General features: G+C 34.7%; 1 protein-coding gene across 1 annotated transcript; it reads left to right on the top strand.

Moving 5' to 3' along the window:
- The first annotated feature begins 1,081 nt into the window (after positions 1 to 1,081).
- Positions 1,082 to 21,211, top strand: LOC121372092 (M-phase phosphoprotein 8-like). Its single transcript, XM_041498354.1, has 14 exons — positions 1,082 to 1,209; positions 4,402 to 4,563; positions 6,037 to 6,906; positions 7,908 to 8,433; positions 8,740 to 8,801; positions 9,643 to 9,679; positions 10,042 to 10,173; positions 11,183 to 11,280; positions 12,319 to 12,405; positions 13,762 to 13,916; positions 14,406 to 14,557; positions 16,545 to 16,672; positions 17,346 to 17,432; positions 19,930 to 21,211. The coding sequence occupies exons 1-14, from the start codon at positions 1,099 to 1,101 to the stop codon at positions 19,978 to 19,980; spliced, it is 2,658 nt and encodes an 885-aa protein (XP_041354288.1). The 5' UTR covers positions 1,082 to 1,098; the 3' UTR covers positions 19,981 to 21,211.
- The last annotated feature ends 4,798 nt before the right edge of the window (positions 21,212 to 26,009 follow it).

Below are 26,009 nucleotides of genomic sequence, written 5' to 3'. Positions count from 1 at the left end.
GTTAAACATTCATTCATTCATTCATTCATTCATTCCATGAAAGATTGATCTTTGGTCAATAATACTTTTAAAAGTATTTTTTATTACCACCTTGTGAATGATAATAAAAGAGATGATTATAAAAGGCCAAGAAACCACCGATAGTAGGGCCTACATGACGCGGTATTATCACAATATATTTTAACCCCATTTCGGACTGACCCACTGTGGCTCAGACAGATAAATTACCTTAGTTCTTTAAGTAATGTTCACTGATTGTAAACATTCAACTTTAAGTGCATCAAAATGTGTCAATAGCTTATTGATTTGAAGTCATTTAATTATTTTACCTATTGGTAATATATCCAGGTATTATACAGTATATATACTGTCATGCTACGGTACATCAAGTCAACGTCTTGGACGGATAATGACAGAGATATCGGACAATGACCACCATGTTGTTGTTGTTCAAAACTTTTTCATGCTCCCATACCACTAAGGTTTCGAGCATGTCCCCCCCGGGCTCGATCTCTGGAGGCCAGTGGCCCAGTCCGGGGCAGAATTAGAAGGTCAATTTTGACTTTACTCTAAATAGGGGAGGGGACTTTTAAGATTCATTTAGTTTAAATTTGTTACGTCATTTCTAAAAATATAAAATAAAATTACATTATATCTATATTTAATTTATTTCCGACGTTATTTTAGACGGGTGTTCTAAAAAATTAAAAAATAATGAAGAAAAACTAAAAATTTAGCCCACCATGTGGCACATTATTTATAAACAAGTTTGACCCACTAACAGTGAAAGTGGAGTGTGGGAGAGTTCATCGGAAGAAGGGGTGACGTAACTCCTAAATCCATGGTTACTCTAACGCCCCATTGAATAGTTTGTTAGGAACACAATACTACTAATTATTATGATATTTTGTTAACCGTGTTTTATTAACAACCCAATTAATTAGTCCTCCATCAGTGATGTTTTCTGACAGATGGCAACACTACACTACGCTCTTACACCATAACAAACAAATGCGCATGCCCTTGACTTTTGACATAAACCTGACAATGTCCAAAATGGCCGACGAAGAGGGAGTTAGATCAGCGGTGACAGAAGAAATGGAAGTTGACAGTGACAGCGACGACGAAGATGTTGTAAGCGACGATGAAAGTGAACAGGAAGAATTGTACGAAGTGGATAAAATCGTCGGAATGCGCAATGCTGGAAATGTAAGTGGGAAAAGTTGTTTTGAAATTCGATCCTTTTCCAAGGATTTGCAGCATATGTAACGCACCGTGGCTGTCATCGACGTTCGCTGTCAGTCAGGGAGTGTCTGTTGGAACGTCCTTTGTTCCTCTCCCACAATGACGGGATGTCTTTCTGCTTCAAACTCTAATGTTTCGCCACTCATCAGTTGTGTGGCTTTCAAAATCTTATGTTAAAAAATTTAATTTAAAAAAAATAAATAATAATAAATAAATTATTCAATATTCAACCTAATTTACCTATTCTTAAAGTCATTGACCCTAAGGTCGATGACAAGACATCGTGGCACCATTGTTTTTTCTTCATGTACAGTATATATTGGATATATTTACAGAATTTCAGTTCAAATCAATTTCTAGTAAATTGAACAGTTCTATTAACTACAAAAAATTTGTTTACATTCAGATGCATTAATAATCATCAAAGAAAAGATTTGCAATAGAAATGTTATATTGAATGTTTTTAGCCATTTAAGAACAGAATCATCATGGATTATATCTCATCTTTGAACCACCTCAGTGGACGCATTATCAAATTGGGTTTTTTCCATCCCAACCAGTGCTCCAAGACTGGTGTATCAAAGGTCATGATATGTGCTGTCCTCTGTGAAACTGCTAGACTGTGTACTGTGCTGTTTGACAGCTGGACGGTTATGATAGATGTTTGATGTCTAATATAACTGTATAGCGAAAACACGGAATGTCTGCATACTGACGAGTAGGCAAAGATTCTCGCTCTAATACAACAATTTCCCTAGATATTTGATGTTAAATACCATTATGTTGATAATTTTCGAGTTCGCCGATAACAGATATTTCACATATTAACCAATAATATACTCACTACAGGAAGAAACCTGAGAGTACATATAATATGGAGGTGCTGATCGATACAGCCAGTTGCTTTTGAGTGTGGACTTTCGCAAGATGAAACAAATATTGATTTGTTTATCAACAAACTAACATAGATCTGCATATACCATGTGCACACAAACACACACACAAACACACACACTATTTACAATGTTCAAAACAAGTAGTGAATTTCATTAACTAACACAAATGGATATTTTTGGATTTGAACCAAGAAAAATCCCACACATCCCAGGGCTTCAAATTGTATCAAAGTCGAGGCGATAAACATTGTGTCCAAAATACATGTGCCCAAAATAATCACACCCAAATTAAGTACAAATGTGCTCACCTCAAAATCACTGAAATATTAAGTTTAATTAGATTAAAATAACTTGAAATGCATGTTTGAATATTGACAACTCGAAAAAGACAAAAGCCCCTGTTGTGCCCATAGTAGTGAGATATAATGCCCTGACTTTATATATAGTGATGAGTTACAAGTACAGGTATATCTTTCTATGTTTTCTTTTATTGTTTGTGTAGGATAAATAGGGAATAACTGATTACTGTCTTAAGATATTGGCTTTATCCTGCGAAGGTTAGAATGACGAATGCATACGCCATTCGACCTGAGCAGGATAAAGCCGATATCTTAAGACAGTAACCAGTTATTTCTTTTATTCTGCAGTCCTACAGGAATATTCGGAAAATCATTATTTATTGCAGTTTTGTGTATGCAAATCGAGTATTGTCAACCTAGCAAGGCTTTTGCCGTATGACATCATTCAAAATACATGACGTCATTATTTGTAAGAAGCTAGCTAAATTCTGTCACATTAAAAAAGCGTTCCTAAACTCTTAATTCATAAATACATATACAAGTTTTGTATTGTTATCGCAAAACTAAAAGTTGTTTGTATTTACTGTACTTAAACAAATGATTTAAAGAATATGTTTGTTGAAAATCTACTATGAAAAACTCGAGTCAAGTCGGGTTTATGTCACATGACCTATATTTTTGGTCAGTGATTGAAAATATAGAAATTTATCTAGTCATCATATCTTGCCAATGTATACAGTGATTGCTGGATAAAATGCTGTATCAGGTGAGATGTAAAGGATACACATCAATAGATGAGTTTCTGTTTTCTGTTCACGTTTGTGTAGGATGAAAAGCTGTTTTGTGTGAGATGTAAAGGATACACATCAATAGATGAGTTTTTATGTTTTCTGTTCACGTTTATGTAGGATGAAAAGCTGTTTTGTGTGAGATGTAAAGGATACACATCAATAGATGAGTTTCTATGTTTTCTGTTCACGTTTATGTAGGATGAAAAGCTGTTTTGTGTGAGATGTAAAGGATACACATCAATAGATGAGTTTTTATGTTTTCTGTTCACGTTTGTGTAGGATGAAAAGCTGTTTTGTGTGAGATGTAAAGGATACACATCAATAGATGAGTTTTTATGTTTTCTGTTCACGTTTATGTAGGATGAAAAGCTGTTTTGTGTGAGATGTAAAGGATACACATCAATAGATGAGTTTTTATGTTTTCTGTTCACGTTTTTGTAGGATGAAAAGCTGTTTTGTGTGAGATGTAAAGGATACACATCAATAGATGAGTTTCTATGTTTTCCGTTCTTGTTTATGTAGGATGAAAAGCTGTTTTGTGTGAGATGTAAAGGATACACATCAATAGATGAGTTTCTATGTTTTCCGTTCTTGTTTATGTAGGATGAAAAGCTGTTTTGTGTGAGATGTAAAGGATACACATCAATAGATGAGTTTCTATGTTTTCCGTTCTTGTTTATGTAGGATGAAAAGCTGTTTTGTGTGAGATGTAAAGGATACACATCAATAGATGAGTTTCTATGTTTTCCGTTCTTGTTTATGTAGGATGAAAAGCTGTTTTGTGTGAGATGTAAAGGATACACATCAATAGATGAGTTTCTATGTTTTCCGTTCTTGTTTATGTAGGATGAAAAGCTGTTTTGTGTGAGATGTAAAGGATACACATCAATAGATGAGTTTCTATGTTTTCCGTTCTTGTTTATGTAGGATGAAAAGCTGTTTTGTGTGAGATGTAAAGGATACACATCAATAGATGAGTTTTTATGTTTTCCATTCTTGTTTATGTAGGATGAAAAGCTGTTTTGTGTGAGATGTAAAGGATACACATCAATAGATGAGTTTCTATGTTTTCCGTTCTTGTTTATGTAGGATAAAAAGCTGTTTTGTGTGAGATGTAAAGGATACACATCAACAGATGAGTTTCTATGTTTTCCATTCTTGTTTATGTAGGATAAAAAGCTGTTTCGGGTGAGATGGAAGGGCTACACGTCTCTGAACGACACATGGGAACCTGTCGAGAACCTTGTCAGCTGTCTGGACATGGTGGAGGAATATGAACGGCAGACAGAAATCAGAAAGAAACAGAGATCGGAAGAACGCAAGAAAAGAATGGTGAACTATTTTTTGTACTTTTAACGGTCGATGTTCACAATTATCGTCAATATCAAAAGTGTACAAAACAAATACTGTGTGTATGCAGGGAACATTTTATTCAGTATTGCTTTGCGATTCACTGTGCAACTTTCAGAGATTGCTACACAATTTAAAAGTATTAAACAGTAGTTGCTAATCAATCTTCAGTTGACTAGGAATATTGACAAGATTTTGAAAATAAAACGTTCCTGTGTAAAACAGTATGTGTTAATAGAGGCGAGTAATAAAAAGGAAATCTTGATAAAATATGTCTTACAAAATCTACCTTTTGTATACATGTACACTTTAAGGAAGGGAAAGTAGTAGCAAAATGATTACTCTTTATATGATTGTTCAAATGTTGACAATTGGGAACACGCCATAAATATACTAATGTAACAAATATTTTTATCTGAACTGATTCAATAGCTGCTTATGGGACGACATTCGATTGAAGAATGAGGCATCCTGATCGATTAAAAGATCAGTCATGTCATAGGCGAGCATTCAACCACTGATGATAACTATGGGCTTGGGGTCAGGGTTCCTGCCAGAGGGTAAAATTACATACCCCAAAATCTTGGAAATTAATTTTTAGAAAGATTATAGTTTGAGACATGTTTTCAGTTGGCGAACGCACACAATCGCTCGCCCTCCTAAACATGCCTCTGCATACATATAAAAACCCATTGAAAATTAACTACATGTATTATTAAACCTTCAAGCCTAGGCATTAATTACATGTACATAGGTTACTAATTATAAGAGGCTGAAAAAGTCTTAAGAGTGTTTGACATCGTTGGGGCTCAGGTTAAGTAACGAGGTTTTGTCAGAGCCCAGTGGTTGTCAGATTAACTTGGATTATTCAGTTCTTCCTTGCACAATGCCAATAGCATTTTGTGTGGCAGAAAATTATGTTTCTTGTTTTTATACATTTAATTTTGTATGGTTATAATTAAATTCACATACGGTTCAAGCTGCTATCCTGGATACACACATCAGTTAGGTGCAGAAAAAGGTTTGACAATTCTGGAAAATGTGTTAAAATGTGCAAAGTCATGGAATTTGAATGATTGTATGAACCTTGTTAATGAGTTAAAAGTTTGTTTTTGTTTAACGACACCACTAGAGCACATTGATTTAGTAATCATCGGCTATTGGATGTCAAACATTTGGTAATTTTGACATAGTCTTAGAGGGGAAACCTGCAACATTTTTCCATTAGTAGCAAGGGATCTTTTATATGCACCATCCCACAGATAAGATAGCACATACCACAGCCTTTGATATACCAGTTGTGGTGCACTGGCTGGAACGAGAAATAGCCTAATGGGCAGGGATTGATCCCAAACCGACTGCTCATCAAGCGGGCACTTTACCACTGGGCTACGTCATGTCCCTTGTTAATGATTGAGTTGTGTTGTTAAGCTGCATTTTGTTGTGTTCTTGCAGGCTCTAATGGCAGGTAAAGTCTTATCAGATGAACAGTCAACAGATGATGAGTCTATCCCGTCATCTAACACTGATCCAACATCTTCAGGCTCAACTCTCAAGGACACGTTCTGGAAAGACCTTGAAGAAGGTCGTATAAATTTGTTTACCACAGACATGTACTCCAGGGTCAAAGGTGAATGTCGAGCAGCAAGGCCAGTATCTTTCAAAGATCAGTTTAAGACAAAGTCGTCGAAAGATGAAAACGAAAATGTGAAATCCCCTCAGAATACAAATGATAGCAGCTCTAGAAAGAAACGTTTGAAGCGTCAGAGAGAAAAATATAAGAGCCCAAAGAAAGACAGTCACTTGAAAACTAAATCTAGAAAGAGACTGAGATGTCGAATTAAATCTAATGAATTCATAATGCTGTCTTCGAGTGCTAACAGTTGTAGTGAGTCGGAAGATGGCAGCTCTGATGTAGACAAAGAATCGGTTACTGATTCAAACACAAATAATATCACAGTTTCAAATAACAACGATGACAAACAGAATTCAGTTACGAATAACAACAATGACAAATTCAGTTTAGTTTCACATAACGACAGTGAAAAAGAGAGTTTTGTTTTAAATAACAACACTGAAAAAGAGAGTTCAGTTTTAGACAATGAGACAGAGAAAGAGTGTTCAGTTTTAGATGAGATAGAGAAAGAGAGTTGCGATAAAGATGCTGCATCAGGTGAGTGTTACGATGAGCGGAATAAGTCGACAGCTTCCTGTGATATTTCCCAAGCAGAGCCGATGGACATCTCCACATCATCTCTCGATGAATCCAGCTTTCAAGACAGGAACGAGGCCAAGACATGCATAAAGAACTGTGATAACTTGAAGGTAACTTAATTAATACTAAGAATTTAGGTTTTTTTTATCCTCCTCTTTACCGAACTTGTAAATTTAAATGGTAGAAGAAAATATTTTCTTACTTAGCTTGATCAGTTTTTTATTTGGGGGGTGGGGGTGACACAAATAACCCTTAATATTTATTAATTTTCAGAAAACTTACAATATTGGTATATGAAATACTCTGGCTTTGTTTAGTGTCTTAAATTTGTTTTTTTCATTTCATTCCATATATATATGCAAGTCTCGGTTTACATAATTATACAATTTTTATTTTTAATGGAAATAATCATATTACCTTTGTTTGGCACTCAATAGCCAATATTTATTTTTATGCTGCAATGTCATTAAATATACATTGTTATTCATTCTTTCATTCATTCATTCATTCATTCATTCATTCATTTATACATTAAGTCATTCATTCATTTATTCATTCATTCATACATTCGGTCAACCAACTTTTAAACTAGTATTAGAAATAGACTGGTTTCATGCAGCATTTACCTCAGTAAATAATCAAGCATCTAGTAAATAGTAGTGTATAATATATAATGGCTTAGTGTTGTAATATTAAACAGTGGCTCTTTACTTTGTGTAAATTTTAACCAGCTTTTAAAATGTTTATATTAAAGAATTAGAAATAGACTGGGTTTTTTGCAGCATTTTCTTTTGTCTCTGTGAAGTGTGTGTTTATCTATTAAAAAACATTTAGGTTCAAATTTAGGTTATCATTGCACATACATTTTAGATGTGTGTACATGTAAGTCTTAAATGCAAACAAAATATGATATGAGCACATACATTATACAGCTAAACATCCACATTTATTGTAAATTGTTAAATATTGTTAAATCTTGAAAATTTGGCTATTACTGTAAATTACATTTTAAAACCTAAATGCTGATTGCCACAATCTTCTTTGTAAATTTTTGACATATGAACATTTTAAATGTTTGGGTTTTTTTTTTTTTTTTTTTTCCTTCCTTCAGAAAACTCAGCATGATATATCTTTGAGACTGGAATGTCCAGATAAACTGTCTCCTCGTAAAAGTGTTGATAAATATTCAAATCCTAATCCAAGCAGCAGTACATCTCATCACAGAACTGACAGTGTTAAAAAACACAGCAAACATCGCCACAAGTCCACAGAAGAACCGCGGTCGGACAGGAGTGTGAAACATGAGTCTAAACATCACCACAGGAAGCGATCTACGTCGGATAAAGAATCACACAAGGGGCAGATAACACCCGAATCGGCAGCCAAAACTTCAAACAAATCTTCCTCCTCTGGGAAGGAAAACATTAGCATAGACGTCAGTAAAACGGTTCCTGTAAGTTCTGGGATTTGTGCATTGTTATCATCAAAATCGTCAACGTCGGGACATAAAGACGAAAAAAACGCTAGTAAAGTGACGCGTCGTAAAGACTCGTCTGAAATATCCCAACCTCTGGAGAAGATTTTGAGTGGTTCACTGCTTCCTATTCTACCAGAAAATAAGACCCAAATGGACAAAGGTGGGTGCAATTTTCAACAGTGTACAAAAGTCATGATGTGATATGATAGAAATATTAAAAAAATTATATTTTTTAACTTGATAGAAAGTTTGGTGTAAATAATTGAAATTACATAAACGTATTTGCTGTGTTAAACATTATTATCTAATATTGATGTGAACTTTGTTATAAGTTGTGAAGATTAGTTTTATTTCAGAGAATAAATTATTTGATTATTAACAAGATTTTATGTCTTATTTATTTATATTTTTTAATTATAATTGTTAAATAATGTATTAGCATAGATCTTTGTTTTTTGTTTTTCAGTATTTGACCTTGGATTTGACATTGAGTTAGATGATATTGACCTTGATGAGTTGGAACAACAGGTACCAGTATTTATAATAAAATATTATTATTATTTAATATTATGCAAATATAATAATATTAATTATAAAAATTGTTTATCCCACTTTCCTTTCTCTCCTCTAATTTCCATCTCATTTCTTCATTTCTTCTCAATCTGGCATTTCCTATTTTTCAAGTTTTTGCTGTCCACCTACACATCCCAGTCCATGTCTCTCCAACCACAAAAAGTTGTCTCTTGTGGCTATATGTGCCACACGCATGCCATTTCCCATCAGCTTTTTGCCTATTAACCTGTTATACTCTCCTATTATTAGCAGTCATTAGTTAGTGCCATGGGTCAGACCATTTGTAACCATCTATTATACTCCCCTACTACCAGTGGCCGTTAGTGTCATGGGTCAGACCATGCCTGCACCCCCCCCCCCCCCACACACACACATGTTTTCCTGTTGTGCTCAAAAGACTTAAAAATTCTGTAGTTGAACATCAGCAGATAAATTTTTCTCAGAGTAGCATGCCCCTGAACCCCCTGTTGCAAGTTTAGACAGTGGGCACACAGATTTTATCACTCTGACTGTAGGACACCCCCCCCCCCCCCCCCCCCCCAACACACATATACTATTAAATAGAATCTGTGAGCCTTACAGAAATGAAAAAGTATTTTCTGCAAAATTTAAAATCTTGAAATCTGGATGAGCCAGCTGTTATTTTATTAATATTGATTTGACTGTATTTCAAACAAATTTGTGTATTATTTCTGAATTCATATTTTGGAGGAATTACTGTATTGCGGCTTTTGAAGGGATTTTTTGTGTTCAATATTTTAACAGAATAAATACATGTAAATGTTTTCTGTTGCAGCTTATACACTCGCCCGGTATTGTACATTTGACTGATGGTAAGTGAGCTTCTTCCATGTTGTTGAATAATGCAAGTCAATGTGAACTATATTAAATGGTTTTGAAGAATATACACGTATAGTAGTAATGTGGTCTTGATATAGGTTGATACGTTGAACCGCATTAGACAAAGAACAGTAAGATTAAAACATGTGTCTGTACTTGTAATGCAAGTCAATTTAACTACTATAAATTAATACTGTGACATGTTTTTTTTTCTCTAAAAAATACACACCTTTTTGTGTGACAAGTAAATTTCGCAAACAACTTTTGGTATCTGCAATGAAAACAATGCATGCGTATAAATATTGCAACTTGATGTTTGGTGCGCATGATGTGAAATTGACCTGTGTTTTTTCAGACGAACTGCAGCAGGCAGTGGTGGGAGGCGACTATGACCTGATAAAGCGAGCGTTCGACGCAGACTGTCTGTTTGACATAGAGCAGCCAGACGACAATGGAAACACTCTGCTTATGCATGCCGTCCTTAAGAGTGAGTTATTTTACTTTAAGGGACGAGACGTAGCTCAGCACTTGGTAAAGCGCTCATTTGATGCACAGTCAGTCTGGGATCGATCCCCATCAGTGGGCTCATTGAGCTATTTCTCGTTTCACCCAGTGCACCATGACTGGTATATTAAAGGCTGTGGTATGTGCTAGCCTATGTCTATGGGATGGTGCATATGAAAGATCCCTTTCTACTAATTGAAAAATGTAGCTGGTTTCCTCTAAGACATTTCAGTTCATATTTGAACTTGTATCTAATTGAAGTTTTACCATACTATCCTGGTTGTCTGTCCCAACACAGTATTTTCATTCAACTTATTTTTATGCTTATATCCAACAAGGTTCCAGCACACTGTCCTGGGCTGTTGTTCAGGACAGTCGGTTGGTGGTTAGTGAGAGAGAAGTTGATTTAGTGGTCATAAACCTACCCATTGAGTCATTAAAATTCGCTCTGGGTGGGAGTCAGTACCGGGCTGTGAACTCGGTACCTACCAACCTTATATCCGATGGCTTAACCACGACACCACTGAGGCCGATACACAATGGTTGTTAGAATGTAGTTTTTGTTTGAGTGCCTTTTCTGGATACAAACTCTGAAACAGAGAAAGGGGGGGAATACAGAGATTAATGGACAGTGAGGAGGTTGGCTCAACACATCTGTACTGGAGCCAGTTCGGGAATATGAAACCAGTCCCAGTACATGTAACGACTTTAAACCATGTTCTAAATATTTTGGTTAAACACTATTTATTACAGTAATTGTTAATTGCAAACCAGTTTTTGGACTGGCCAATCTACAATACTAAATGCTTTATCTCATCTCAGTGACGTTGGAAGGCAAGATAAAGCTATAATGTTGTAGTTGGCACATGTTTAAAGATCAACACAGTCATTATATTATGAATGCACAAAATAATGTTTTAACTGAGACTTAATGTTTGGATAAGCTATGTCAACATGTACTTTGGTTTGATTTGCTTGATCTTGTTTCCCAGATTATGATGACATAGCCGAAGTGCTTCTCTGTAATGGTGCTAAAATTAATGCTCAACAGAAACAAGGAAACACTGCCCTCACAACAGCATGTGAACAGGTGAGTACAAAAGTACAGATATTCATTGTGTACGTGTGAACAGGTGAGAACAAAATTACAGATGTTCATTGTGTACGTGTGAACAGGTGAGTACAAAAGTACAGATGTTCATTGTGTACATGTAAACAGGTGAGTACAAAAGTACAGATGTTCATTGTGTACGTGTGAACAGGTGAGTACAAAATTACAGATATTCATTGTGTGCATGTGAACAGTTGATAATAAAATTACAGACGATTATTGTATACATGTGAACAGGTGAGAACAAAATTTTAGATGTTTATTGTGTGCATGTGAACAGGTGAAAATGACAATTCAGGAGTTTACTGTGTGGATATGAACAGGTGAGAATGACATTTCAGGAGTTCACTGTGTGGATATGAACAGGTGAGAATGACAATTCAGGAGTTCACTGTGTGGATATGAACAGGTGAGAATGACATTTCAGGAGTTCACTGTGTGGATATGAACAGGTGAGAATGACAATTCAGGAGTTCACTGTGTGGATATGAACAGGTGAGAATGACAATTCAGGAGTTCACTGTGTGGATATGAACAGGTGAGAATGACAATTCAGGAGTTCACTGTGTGAATATGAACAGGTGAAAATGGCAAATCAAGGGCCTAATTCAGAAAGCTCTCTTAAGCACATGCATTGTCTTTGCAAGTATTTTTCCATTGCACTACTAGATCACAAAGTTGTGAGAGCTTAATGAATTAGGACCTTGGTGTTCATTGTGTGAAAAGGTGAGAATGACTATTAAGGTGTTTATTATAATAATACGAACAAGTAAAAATTATACCATTATATTATTGTTTTTTGTGTGGATATTAACAGGTGAAAATTATATTTTAAAAATTAAGGGTTTTTTGTAGATGTTGGACAAGATATTTGTTAATATATCTTGAATTTTGAATATTAAAGACTTCAGACAGTCATTTATATTTTAATTACAGCTGTTTATTTTATTTAATATTTAGTTGTGAGCAACATGTGGTCTATCGTTAAATGATGAACTAATTTTAAACTTGTTTCAGGCTCACATCTGTACCGTGGCTCTTCTGGTGGAGATGGGAGCCAATGTCAATCTAGATAACAACGCCGGGGAAACTCCTCTTATGAAGGTTTGCATTACTGTCTTCTTCTTACCTGCTAGCCTCTTAGTTTTCATCTGTTACTATTTCTCGTTCCAGCCAGTGCACTACGACTGGTATATTAAAGTCCGTGGCATGTACTACCCTGTCTGTGGGATGGAGCATATAAAAGATCCCTCGCTGATAATCGAAAAGAGTAGCCCATGAAGTGGCGACAACGGGTTTCCTCCCTCAATATCTGTGTGGTCCTTTTGTCCAACACCATATAACCGTAAATAAAATGTTTTGAGTGCGTCGTCAAATAAAACATTTTCCTTCCTTTCTTTTTACTGGATTTCTTGCTTAGTGGATTCAAGGTTTTTTCCTGTCCCAACCAGTGCCCCATATGTCTGGTACATGAAAGCAGGGCCGGATTTAGACCTTCGGGGGCCCGGGGGACTTCAGGTTCGGGGGCCCCTCAACATAGAAATTAAATTACATGGCAAATAAAAAAATTAACTAATTTTATAATTATTACATTTCTTTTAATAAAGGAAGTCCTTAGTCTAGGGGGCCCCTCTGGCAGGGGGGGCCAGGGGCAGTTGCTCCCTTTGCCCACTTATAAATCCAGCGCTGTATTAAAGGCCATATATGTACTGTCCTGTTTGTGAAAAAGTACAAAATATTCCTTGTTGCCAATGGAAAAATGTAGTGGGTTTCCAATAACATTAATTATATGCCAATGATGAATAAATCAATGTGCTCTTGTGGTATCATTAAACAAAACAAAACTTTTAAAACTGATGTGTGATGTGTGGTAAGATTGATCCCTTCAGTGGATCTAATTGTGTTATCCCATTAAGGTCATGGTATGTGCTTGTTTGCCTGTCTTTCTGTTGCTGGTTTGTGTAGCTGTAGCCTTCATACAATGTAGCAGCATATATATTAGTGTCACAACAATTGGGTGTTAGACCACAAATAAAAAAGTCTGTCTGTTTTGTTTAACGACACCACTAGAGTACATTGATTTATTAATCATTGGCTTTTGGATGTCAAACATTTGGTAATTTTGACATATAGTCTTAGAGAGGAAACCCGCTACATTTTTCCATTAGTAGGAAGGGATCTTTTATGTGCACCATCCCACAGACAGGATAGCACATACCACAGCCTTCGATATATCAGTAGTTCATATATTAAATTTAGCACATCATTGAGATGGTTGTACAGTGTTATCCAAAAATGAAATGGGTTACCTGAATATTAATTTTGCATAACCCATAAATAAATTATGCAAATTTTCAATTCTCAGAAGGTTTTATATACATGAAATATTGCTTACAGAGATTATTCAAACCATAAGTTATCTGCTGATTTGTGATTTGAATTGCCTCATGTATTTTGCAGGCTGTTAAACGTGGTCACAAGCAGATTGTGTGTTACCTGCTGGAAAGTGGTGCTAACTTTGCCTCACTCACAAAGACTGGCTATAGTGCTCTGACATTTGCTAAGCTGCTCCGAGCGTCTGATGTGGAGGACATTATTGTGGATCACATATCAAAGTAAGTACTGTCTTTTGTGTGTGTGTGTGTGTGTGTGTGTGTGTGTGTGTGTGTATAGATAGATAGATAGATATGTTAACTGTTATTCCCTCATCTGCAGTCATTACATTTAATGACTTCTGTTGAAGAACTAGTAAATTAATGTTTAAAACAGGGTTTCAACAACAGAGTACATTGAAAGTCCTCTTAATCTGATTGGACCAAGTGAAAGGTCTGGTTTTAAGGAATATCTGGTTAGAGTTTCTGTATTAATATTTAAAAAGGGATCGTGAAAAATGTCAGATTTTGAGGGGATTCCAGTTTATAGAGGGTTATGATTTATAGGAGTTTCATTGTATGTACATTTAATTTGGCCTGAACTGTATTTTATTCAACCAGTTACACCATCATTACATGCTACTTGTTGTCAGTGTTTTGGTATATATACAGTGGACTGTCATCTGTGTAATCCTTGGTTCCTGTATTCATATTTATTTTAACACTTTTCAGATTGACATCCGAGTTTGAACATCAGGTTTCATTGACTCTAAATAACACTGCGACTATTATCAGTGCCCTGTTTCCGCTCCAGTGCTTTCCCTTGTGTGATGACAAACAGTTCACTATCGTTTTCAAGAACGAGGCGGAACCCCTCACCCCAGGTCAGATTTTATATATGTATTGCTAGACGATGTTTGTGGGGGTTTTCACTAAAAAAAATTGTTGTTATATAATTATTAGCATTTTTTCAAACCCTGAATTTATTAACAAAATAAACAGTATTTAGATATTTCTGCTTATATCCAATGTCCTGGGCACAAACCTCAGCTATCTGGAATGTCTGCCCAGGCACTGGCATAGTCAGGATTGTAAATTGGGGGTCGGGTAGGGGTGGGGGTGGGGGTGGGGTAACTACACGGTCTATTAGTCATGTTATGGGATGACAGGATAATATATGATACAGTGAGGGAAAAAGAAGTGTAATTGGGGGCATGGCTACACCAGTTTGTCCAGGATAGTGGGTTAGTTATTAGAGAGAAAAGAAAGAAATGTTTTATTTAACGACGCACTCAACACATTTTATTAACAGTTATATGGCGTCAGACATATGGTTAAGGACCGCACAGATTTTGAGAGGAAACCCGCTGTCGCCACTTCATGGTCTACTCTTTCTGATTAGCAGCAAGGGATCTTTTATTTGCGCTTCCCACAGGCAGGATAGCACAAACCATGGCCTTTGTTGAACCAGTTATTGATCAAGTGGTTTACACCTACCTATTGAGCCTTGCGGAACACTCACTTAGGGTTTGGAGTCGGTATCTGGATTAAAAATCCCATGCCTCGACTAGGATCCGAACCTAGTACCTACCAGCCTGTTGACTGATGGCCTAACCACAACACCACCGAGGCCGGTAGTTAGAGAGAAGTCGGTGTAGTGGCTATACATCTATCCAATAAGTCATTAAACTCACTTTAAGTGGGAGCCAGTACCAGGATGCAAACCCAGTACCTACCAGTCTTAAATCCAATGGCTTAATCACTACCAGGCTGCCCAGCGATCCTACTTTTCCTACTTTTACCTACTTTTTGGTCTTTGTCCTATTTTTCCTAGTTTTTCTTCAAAATACCTAGTTTTTCCTACTTTCTTGTTTCAAAATGTCGCAAGTTGCTGTTAAAGCTTGTATATTGCTTGTGTAAAGTTTTTTAAAGTTAAAGTTTGCTGCAAGATATACATATATCTCCCAATTTGCTGCACTATATAATCTCAAAATATAAAATTTATACTCTGAAAGTGAATTTCTTGCACACCATTGTTACTTGAATATGACCAAGTAGTGTGCTCTTTCAGTACTCAGATGAAGCTGTCTGCTACTACTACTATACTGCATTTGTACATGCAGGGTTTTTGCCAGAGGGTATAACGGTATGGCGCCATACCCAAAATTTGATTTTTTTTAAGTTAACTTTTTGTCAGAATTAATTACTCTCATCATTACTGTATGATTTTCTTAACCCTAACTGTAAACGTAACCCATTTTCTTTCTGAGGGAGGTCCCCCATACACCCTGTTGACTATGGTTGCATTCAATTCCATGGCGCCATATCCAAAAATTTCTTTCTGGCAGAAACACTCACATGGGTTTTGAATTGTCTTTATTTCACATTAGCTTTTACCTTAGTTTGATAACAAAAATACTTGTAAAAATACTGGTACAAACTGAGCAAAATGCTTCTCAATAATACCATTTTTTGGATTTAAGCACATTAGTTTACACCATATGAGCATGAATAATGTTGCTACATATTGTTTCAGTCCTACTTTTGTCCTACTTTTTCTGTATTTCCATTCCTACTTTTGTCCTACTTTTTCCTCCTATTTCCCTCCTTTTTCCTTCTATTTTCCTACTTTTGTCCTACTTTTTCCTTCTATTTTCCTGCTTTTGTCCTACTTTTTCTGTATTTCCATTCTTACTTTTGTCCTACTGTTTATAAGGGTGTGCTGGACAGCCTGCACTACACCACTGTGGTCAGTGTTTGTATATCTGTGTAAATGTCCCAGCCTTAATTGCTTTGTCTCCTAATGTATGCTGTGTCACTTACATTGTGTAGATGTTTTTGGTAATATTTCACTCAACATATTTTTAACAGGTGTTGGGTTTCTTCTGTTCATTGCTCATGCCAAATTCTCCCCGGCTGATGTCAAGTGTCGTTTGTATGGGAACTGTGCTGTGACTGGCGTCGTGTTGAATGGGATCAGACAACCATCGCTGACTGAGGTGAGTGTGTGTGATAAAAACTCACACAGTATTCGTGTGTGACCTACAGACGTAACACTTGTCATCAGTAAAGAGAGAGTCCTCAGTTTGATAAAAGCCCTACACAGTATTCGTGTGTGACCTACAGACGTAACATTTGTCATCAGTAAAGAGAGAGTCCTCAGTTTGATAAAAGCCCTACACAGTATTCGTGTGTGACCTACAGACGTAACATTTGTCATCAGTAAAGAGAGAGTCCTCCGTTTGATAAAAGCCCTACACAGTATTCGTGTGTGACCTACAGACGTAACATTTGTTATCAGTAAAGAGAGAGTCCTCAGTTTGATTCCATTGGAAGATGTTTCTGACTAACAGAGCCTTTTTGATGACAAAAATTACATATTAGATACAATCCACAGGTTTTAATGCATATTACTGCTATAAAAACAAAAACAGAAAATACTACAGTCACAAAATCAATTGTCTAGTTGTTTTTATTCAATATTTTGGAGATATATTTAATACTTGTATTAAAAATTAACTTTTTTATGTTATGTCTGTGGCATAGGCTTATTTAATATAGGATTTGGGAGGACCAAAAACATGAATTAAACTATTACGAATTGATATTTGACATACAAATGTTTGCAAAGGTAGAATATTAATAAATTATGCGTTCAAATTGTTGTTACAGAATGCCAACTTTGTGTTGTCTTGTCATCCGCTGTTACGTGGAAAAAATGAACTGGTCATTCATACAGACACAGACAAACTATCCAAGGTATGTGAAGAATATTATTATTCTCTGGTTTGTATCTAGTGAATATGTGTCATGAAGAATATTATTATTCTCTGGTTTGTATCTAGTGAATATGTGTCATGAAGAATATTAGTACTCTCTGGTTTGTATCTAGTTAATATGTGTCATGAAGAATATTAGTACTCTGGTTTGTATCTAGTGAATATGTGTCATGAAGAATATTAGTACTCTCTGGTTTGTATCTAGTGAATATGTGTCATGAAGAATAAGGATACATCACTGTACTGTTCTGATGGTTTTGAAGGTAAAGGGAGATAATTTCATACCTTCATTCGGAAGTAATTTTGAGCTTTAATTTTTTTTTTTAAGTTTTATTTTTATATCCTGTAGCATAGTTTTTACCAATATACAAACAATGTATGTTAGTTATTTGTGACTATTATTTGTTTTCAATGTGTTTTCTTTCTGTGCATCTTACAATTAAAAGTATTGTTTATTTATAGTAAAAAAACAATTTCAGAAAGTATGTTTTTAAAATAATTGTTATACTTAATATTCATAGCATGTAATTAAAATAATTAATTGACCATTTTGTGCAAATAGTTTTAATTAACCATTTAGCGTATAGTATTCTCATAAATATGTTAATTTTAGATTTATATCAAGCCTTGAAATAAAAAAAAATTGGTGTACCTGACACAATGTCCTGCACCAATCAATTTGTGCCTGACATAAAAGAAATTGTACCTGTTACAAAACCTTGTAAATAAAAAGGAAATAAATTATGTTTTATGTTGTTTAATAATTGATATATTTAATTACTAAATAACCAATGCAGCAATTAAGGCAATAGTAACCAAATGATGACATTTATTATTGTTATGTACTTACTAGTCTATGATGCATTAATATATGTCCTGTGGTAAAGCTGTATCCTAACCGGCCGCGAGCGACGTGAGCTATAATTTTAGAAATCATGGATTTCAATTGTCGTATCCTAACTGCACGCATGTCATCAGTGTCTTGTTTGTGGTAACATTCTAGTGATCGTTAGCATTTGATACACGCAGATTTGTGGACCCTTTGATCCACGCGTCAGAAAAATTGTGATTATACTGCATTTCTTTTTGACATTTTTTGCAGAGCCAGCACGTCATAAGTATAACCTCGCCTTTGGTGTTTTCTTCAAACTGTAGCCACAAAGAGGCATTTGTTTCAACTAAACCCTCCTTTTGCCATTTTAATTCAGTGCTAGATTTTGAGATACTACTATGTGGGATATTCGTTTGGGAATTTTGGGGGTAGGATTTAATCGGCGGCTGCCCGTCGCGGATACCGGGAACAGGGACAATTGATTTGTCATTATCGGTACCTGTCTGTTCTTTTACAGCAAAGACTGAAGTTATTTTGTTCAACATCCTTTAATTGTTAACCACGAGGCTATTTGAATTGCAAACTTTAAACGAAAACGCCACAGGAAGTATATGCTAAGTACGAAAGGTCAATTACTAATATGTGTGACATCACTTTTTACAATGTAAGTTCCCGCAAAATCAAGACTATGAAAAATCCTACTAAACAGGTATGCGGACTGATGAACTTCGTGTTGGACTGTCAAGTGCCCCGTAATCAATATTTTTTTTAATCGGTGCATTAAGTGTATTCGACTCCAAAACAGCCGGCTTTTACTACAACGCGAGCTTCGGACATGATGACCGGCCCAATCGACATTGTTACAAATTTGTACCGGACAATGACCGTGACCGGCCGCTTATTTCAAGGCTTGTATATATTATACACCTGAAACAAACAAGCATTACTCGCTAGTACTGTTACTTTAAGAAATCCAAATCAGTATAATATATCATTTCGATATATATTTGTACAATCAAACCGTATCTAAATGTTGAAGGGACCAACAGTCTAAAGTTGTAATAGTTTGAGATAAACAATAGTTGTTGGTAAAAATTAATTTTGTCGTAGAACAAATTCTTAATCTAGAGATATTCTGGGTTCTTGAGATACAGAGGTGAAGATATAGACAGAACTACATACCAGTTGTTTTGCCATGTTTTTTATTGCACGAGTTTATAGTGCGCAAGAATATAATACCACGAGACCATGTAGTAATAAATAACATGGCAACACACTGGTAATGTAGTTCCATATTTATTATATACCACCTTTCTATATTATGATTAACTAAAGTTTAATTAAATAACATAACTTACTTCGTCTGAAAAGTTAGTTGAATTTTATGTAATTGATGGAATGCTGAGTATCCCGACTAGGAACATGCGTCATTTCTGTCTAGGGACATGACATCATTCGGGTGAACACATACTATGCATGCGAGATTTTGTATCACACGTTGAATAAAATATTTTTTTATTGTACAGTCACAATTGTCTTTATTACTATAGTAAGATTAAATGGGTATGTAATAAAATGCTGTTCAGCTGTACTTCCATACAGTTCTGATAGAGATCATATACAACTGTTATGTTTTGTGTTTCAGGCCAAACTGGTGGTGTGTGCGTACAAGGCTCAGCTTCTGGACGTGGCGTGACGGTAACACCCGACTCCTCACATCTCCTCATTTCTTACTGACCACTCATTCAACTGATGTACAGATTGACTCATCTTCTTCAGCAAGCCTTCTTTCATTGTATGTCAATTTATTATTGTGTTTGTTTCCATCCTGATTAACAGGGCGAAATGTCTCACGTTCTGATCGCTGCCAACACATGTTGTATTTCTCTTGTTAGCGAATGTCACTCTTTGATTCAGCTGAACATGTGACTAGCCTACCTGACTGTAGTTAGAAAATACATGACTAGGCAGTAGTCAATCACTAGAGATGTATAGCAACATTGGTGGCAAATAAAGTTAGGGTTGTTCTAAACACTTAGTAGAAAATCCTGGCCATGACAGGTGTAGCTGAAAAAAAGACATGACTGAGCTACCAGTAGATTAATTGTAGCTCAAGAATACATGACTAGGCTACCAGTAGATTTAACTGTTTTCAAAGAATACATGACTAGGCTACAAACAGATATAACTGTAGTCAGAAAATACATGACTAGACTACCAGTAGATTTAGCTGTAGTTAAAGAATATATGACTAAACTACCAGTAGATTTAACTGTAGTCAAATAATACATGACTAGACTACCAGTAGATTTAGCTTAGTCGACTAATACATGACTAAACTACCAGTAGATTTAACTGTAGTCAAATAATACATGACTAGGCTACCAGTAGATTTAACTGTAGTCAAAGAATATATGACTAAACTACCAGTAGATTTAGCTGTAGTCAAAGGATACATGACTAAGCTACCAGTAGATTTAACTGTAGTCAGAAAATACATGACTAGGCTACCAGTAGATTTAACTGTAGTCAAAGAATACCTGATTAGGCTACCAGTAGATTTAACTGTAGTCAAATAATACATATCTAGGCTACCAGTAGATTTAACTGTAGTCAAAGAATACCTGACTAGGCTACCAGTAGATTTAACTGTAGTCAAAGAATACATGACCAAAGTACCAGAGAATACATGACTGAATGACCAGTAGATTTATCTGTAATTGAAAAAGACATAACGAGACTGCCATTTAATAAAACTTTCGTTGGACAGTATATGAAAGTTTCCAGAATGGAAAAAAAAAGTCTTAATGCTGCCATCAGCTCATTTGTATTTGCGGCAGTTATAAAGTAAAGTTTGTTTTATTTAACGACGCCACTAGAGCACATTGATTTTTTATCTTATCATCGGCTATTGGACGTCAAACATATGGTCATTTTGACACTGTTTTGAAGAGGAAACCCGCTGTCGCCACATAGGGTACTCTTTTTCGACAGGCAGCAAGGGATCTTTTATTTGCGCTTCCCACAGGCAGGATAGCACAAACCATGGCCTTTGTTGAACCAGTTATGGATCACTAGTCGGTGCAAGTGGTTTACACCTACCCATTGAGCCTTGCGGAGCACTCACTCAGGGTTTGGAGTCGGTATCTGGATTAAAAATCCCATGCCTCGACTGGGATCCGAACCCAGTACCTACCAGCCTGTAGACCGATGGCCTGCCACGACCGCGGCAGTTATATGACATTGGATAAAGCTACCAGAATATTCACCTTTGGAGAATGCATGATTAGGCTACCAGTCATTTCGAGTATTGTTTGAAAATATACAGCATAGTCCATCCAACAGGGAACACCTTTTTTCACACTATGGAATTTACTACAAGTTATTTATATCTGAGCCAATTGTTTTCTAAATTGCACTCACAAATAGTTTGGTTGGTTTGTTATTTCCAAAACACTTTTACTTTTCTTCTTACATCAAACCAAAAAGAAATTATTTAAAAAAAAAAAATGTGTAGGATGGGACAGACTATAAGTTACCATTAGGTTCATTTGTAGTTCAAGAATATGTGACTAGACTATCAAGTGACACCAGGTAACAAAACAAAAAATACATGAACAGACTACCAACTGACTTTAGGGTATTTTGAGATTGACATCTTGGCAGCTGTAACATTATCATACTGGCAGTGTTTCACTCTGTTATTCATGTGATAGCTTATTATTAGCTCACTCCTAATTAACACATAGTGTTTTCAGCATCTCTGTATTAAGTAAAATATTTACACTGTCTACATTATGTCAGTGTTATTCAGTCCCATAACTAATCGCACAAGGATCTATGACCATGATATGAAATTGTAGTAAAAAGTACTGTTATAAGTATTATCTATACTCAGGCTAATGTATGATGTAATAGAGTTGTGCATAATATTTTAACACGACAGTTATGTTAGCATATTTACTGCCTGTTTCTGGTAGAAACACACATACCATGTAATTCAGCAGTGTTCACATGGTAACAAGATGGGGTTTGATCATTGATAATAAAGTTGAATCTTGTTTTTACAAGATTTCATTACTAGCTGATCACATTGCCTGATGGTAGTTGGTAGTTAAGGTTGATGACAGTCGCTTTTCATAGTCTTTTTTCAGCTTCGTACACAATAAATATGACATCTCTTACCGTAATTTCACTTCAAATCCATATTTTGTATGATTTTATTTTTCATAATTTTAGACAGGTTAGTAAGTTTAAGCTTTCAAAGATGAAATAAATAATAAATGGTATCATTCATCAAATATATCATATCAAAAAATTATATTATATTTATTGTGTACGAAGCCAAAACAAGGGTGCTAAGAGTGACAGTCATCAATCTTAATAACTTACGTTATTGATAAGTATAGATTTAATAAGTGTCTTCTTTTGTAATGTTTCGGAAATTCCAAACATATCTGCTAGTAATGTGTAACTGGCAAAATTCTCATAAACTTCTCATATCACTTTTAAATTGCTCAGCAAATGTGTCATATCTTACAAAATGAAGTATCTGCCCTTTTCAAGTTCTCTTCTGTTTTTTTTAAAGTGATTCACAACCATCACAATCTTGTCAAAATATCCTTTTAACTCCACCTCATTTTAATTTAGTATGGTTTTTGGCATTAAGATCAGGTCTACTTTAAGAATGTTGAAAAAGTATAGTGACTATGAAATGAATGTGTCACATTGTAATATATATACATGTATGTACCAGTATGTTTTCATATTTATTTAGGTATTACTGATTTTTGCTTTGAACATTTCTGCCAGGTTTTTTTTTATGTATTTTTAAAGTTATTTTATTATTGCTACATTTTATGATTATAATTCTTTGTTACCATTTTGTAAAGCTGGCCAGTACTGTTTGTTTAATACATATCTACAATAGGTAATCGTAGATAGTTTAGATCTATAATAATATATATCAGAGTTCATATAGTATATGCAAGGTTTACATTATTCATATCAAGGTTTCAGGGTCTGTAGGTATGTAAAGGCCAACATTTGTTGTTTCAAGTTGATACATGTTAGTACAATTTGAAACATCTTAATACAGGTTAATAACATAAAAGCATGTTTATTTTAGTTGATACATGTTAGTACAAGTTAAAACAATTTGAAACATGCTGGTAACATTTAAAATATGTAGATTTAAAATTATGTAATAACACAAGTAGAAACATGTTTTTCAAGTACATGGAATTTAAAACATGTTAATTCAGTATGAAACATGTTGATACAGCTTAATACAGTTTGAACAATATTAATTCAAGATGATACATGTCAGGACTTTGAAATATGGTCATACATTGTTATCTGCAGATCACTACATTGTATAATAAGATTGCAATTTCATACTGTTGCCAAAGACATTGTATGTCAGATTTTGTTTATTTGTACAATCATACTGAAATGATCTCTGGACTTAGTTTGCATTAGTTTACAGTAATTGGTAAACACAAACTATATTTGTACATTTTCTGACTTCTATATTTAAATTATTTTAATCATCTTATACGTTGTAACATTAAATCATGTCATTTCATATTACTGCTTTATGGTGTGTTACTTATTCAGATTTTCTGTATGTCTGTCTGTCTGTCTGTCTGTCTGTCTGTATGTGTGTGTGTTAAACAGAAATAGTACAGACATGATATCATATTGAGATATATTTACATAAGTATATATTATTTATTACAAATTAGATATGTTAATACTAGTGACTCGGAATAGTGCTATTATTGTTTTGTTTCATAGAATAGAATTAAAAAAAAGAGTTTTAACTTTTGTTAGCATATTATGTTACATATAATATATGTACCATCTATTATAATTATGAGCCTATATAAAAGTATTGGCTAAATGATGTATACGAGAACGGTTTGTGTTCTGGTTATATGAATGCCAGCTTTAGTTTGAATTACAAAACAATTTTAAGTTTTCTTGATTTGTATTATGAAATGTCTACAGTTTTCTTAATTTTCATTACAAAATAATTTGAGTGTTCTTAGTTCATATCACCAAAAGACCATTAAAGTTTTCTTAATTTTTGTTACCAAGAGATTTGAGTGTTCTTAGTTTGTATTACCAAAAGACCAAAGTTGTTTCATTTTGTATTCTGAATTGTTTTCAAAATTTGTATTACTAAAAAATCAAGTTTTCTAAATTATTATATTATGAAAGACGGATGTTTTCTAATTTTGTATTACCAAGGTTTTTTCATTTGTGTTTTCCAAAAACATTGAATTTTTTTAAACTGGTATTAATCACCAATTTCTGGGGGGTTTTCATTTGTATTTTGGAAAGACTAGGTTTTCTTTGTTTTTCATTTGTATTTTGTTAAAGACTGGCATTATTTTTAGTTGGCCACAAGTCTTACAATATATATGTATATTTGTTGTTATATTTTCTAAATGTTTGTTCATGCATGTTTTGTTGTTTTGGAAGTAATCTAGAGTTTGTGCCAAAGGAATGAGTTATTAGGAATCCAAGAGTGAGAGTTGCAATTATCGTTATACACAATGGGATATTTTATTGTTTACTGTGAGAAATGTGCATAAATGTCTTTTACTTATTTTCAGGTATTGTTGAGATGAATGTTGTCATGATAAATGTACAGTTATTGTAAAGCACAAATTTTCTATGTTTTGATATTCTTTTTTCAAATTTGTACTTGATATATTTATAATTTTGTACAGTGACAAAGAGTGTTAAAAACTGATGAGTGAAATGTGTCTATTTTGCTTACCGTAATCATAACATAAATCTCCCCACCATACAGTGTTAATAACAAGTGAGTTACCTTTGTTATTATCCAGTTCATATTCAACGTCAAATAATTGTCATGTCATTGTCTTTAACTAGACAACAGGAAATTATTACACGAAGGAAATAATTTGATAATAATTCTTATTAGCAAATTAATTATTTTCTACCGGTCTAGTTTTTCTAAGATCTTTTTAAAACTATCATCATTCAAGGCATTTGGAAATTATGTGCAATACACATATACTTTATGCATTGTATTATGACATTATGTTTTGTTCACTCTGAAAGGATCACTCTTGACTCTTCAAAAAGAAAGGTTTCATTATGTAGTTAAATTAATAAGGAATTGTTCTTAAACATTAGAAACCAACTACGATAAACCCACCTCAAAGCAAGTTTTAACTGCAGATGTGGATTCAAGCGGGGCCTAAGGGGCTCGGCTGTTCCCCTACATTTTTGGTCAAACAATATATATTACAGGGTACATAAAACAATGCAAACTTATCCCGCCCACCTGTCAAGGACCTTTAAAACTATTTTTAAAAACATTTTAAAAATGTGGATCCGCACCTGAACGGTGACAGTGTTACACTTTTGTCACATTTTGATGTCAGCCAGGTTATTGGTTATCACCAGTCTGACTATCCAGTTTTATTGCAGATTCCGGGTTTCTCCAACATTCAAAATTTAAACAAATATATCCCATTATGATGACAGCTGGGCTAGTAAATTTGCTTTTGTATTTTACTGCATAATGCTGACATTATTTGACATTATATTTATGTTGATTGTTAGAACACTTTGTGTATTGTTCATATTGATAATTCAGTCACTCCTCTGTAGGGTGTAACGACAAGCAAGCAATTGAAGGAAAGGAGGGTGGATCATAGTACTGGCCACCATTGGTGGATCGTA

Source organism: Gigantopelta aegis, chromosome 4 (genome assembly GCF_016097555.1).
Source record: "Gigantopelta aegis isolate Gae_Host chromosome 4, Gae_host_genome, whole genome shotgun sequence".
Lineage (NCBI taxonomy): Eukaryota > Metazoa > Mollusca > Gastropoda > Neomphalida > Peltospiridae > Gigantopelta > Gigantopelta aegis.
The sequence above is the reverse complement of the archived record's forward strand: the minus strand, read 5'-3'. Positions and strand labels throughout refer to the sequence as shown.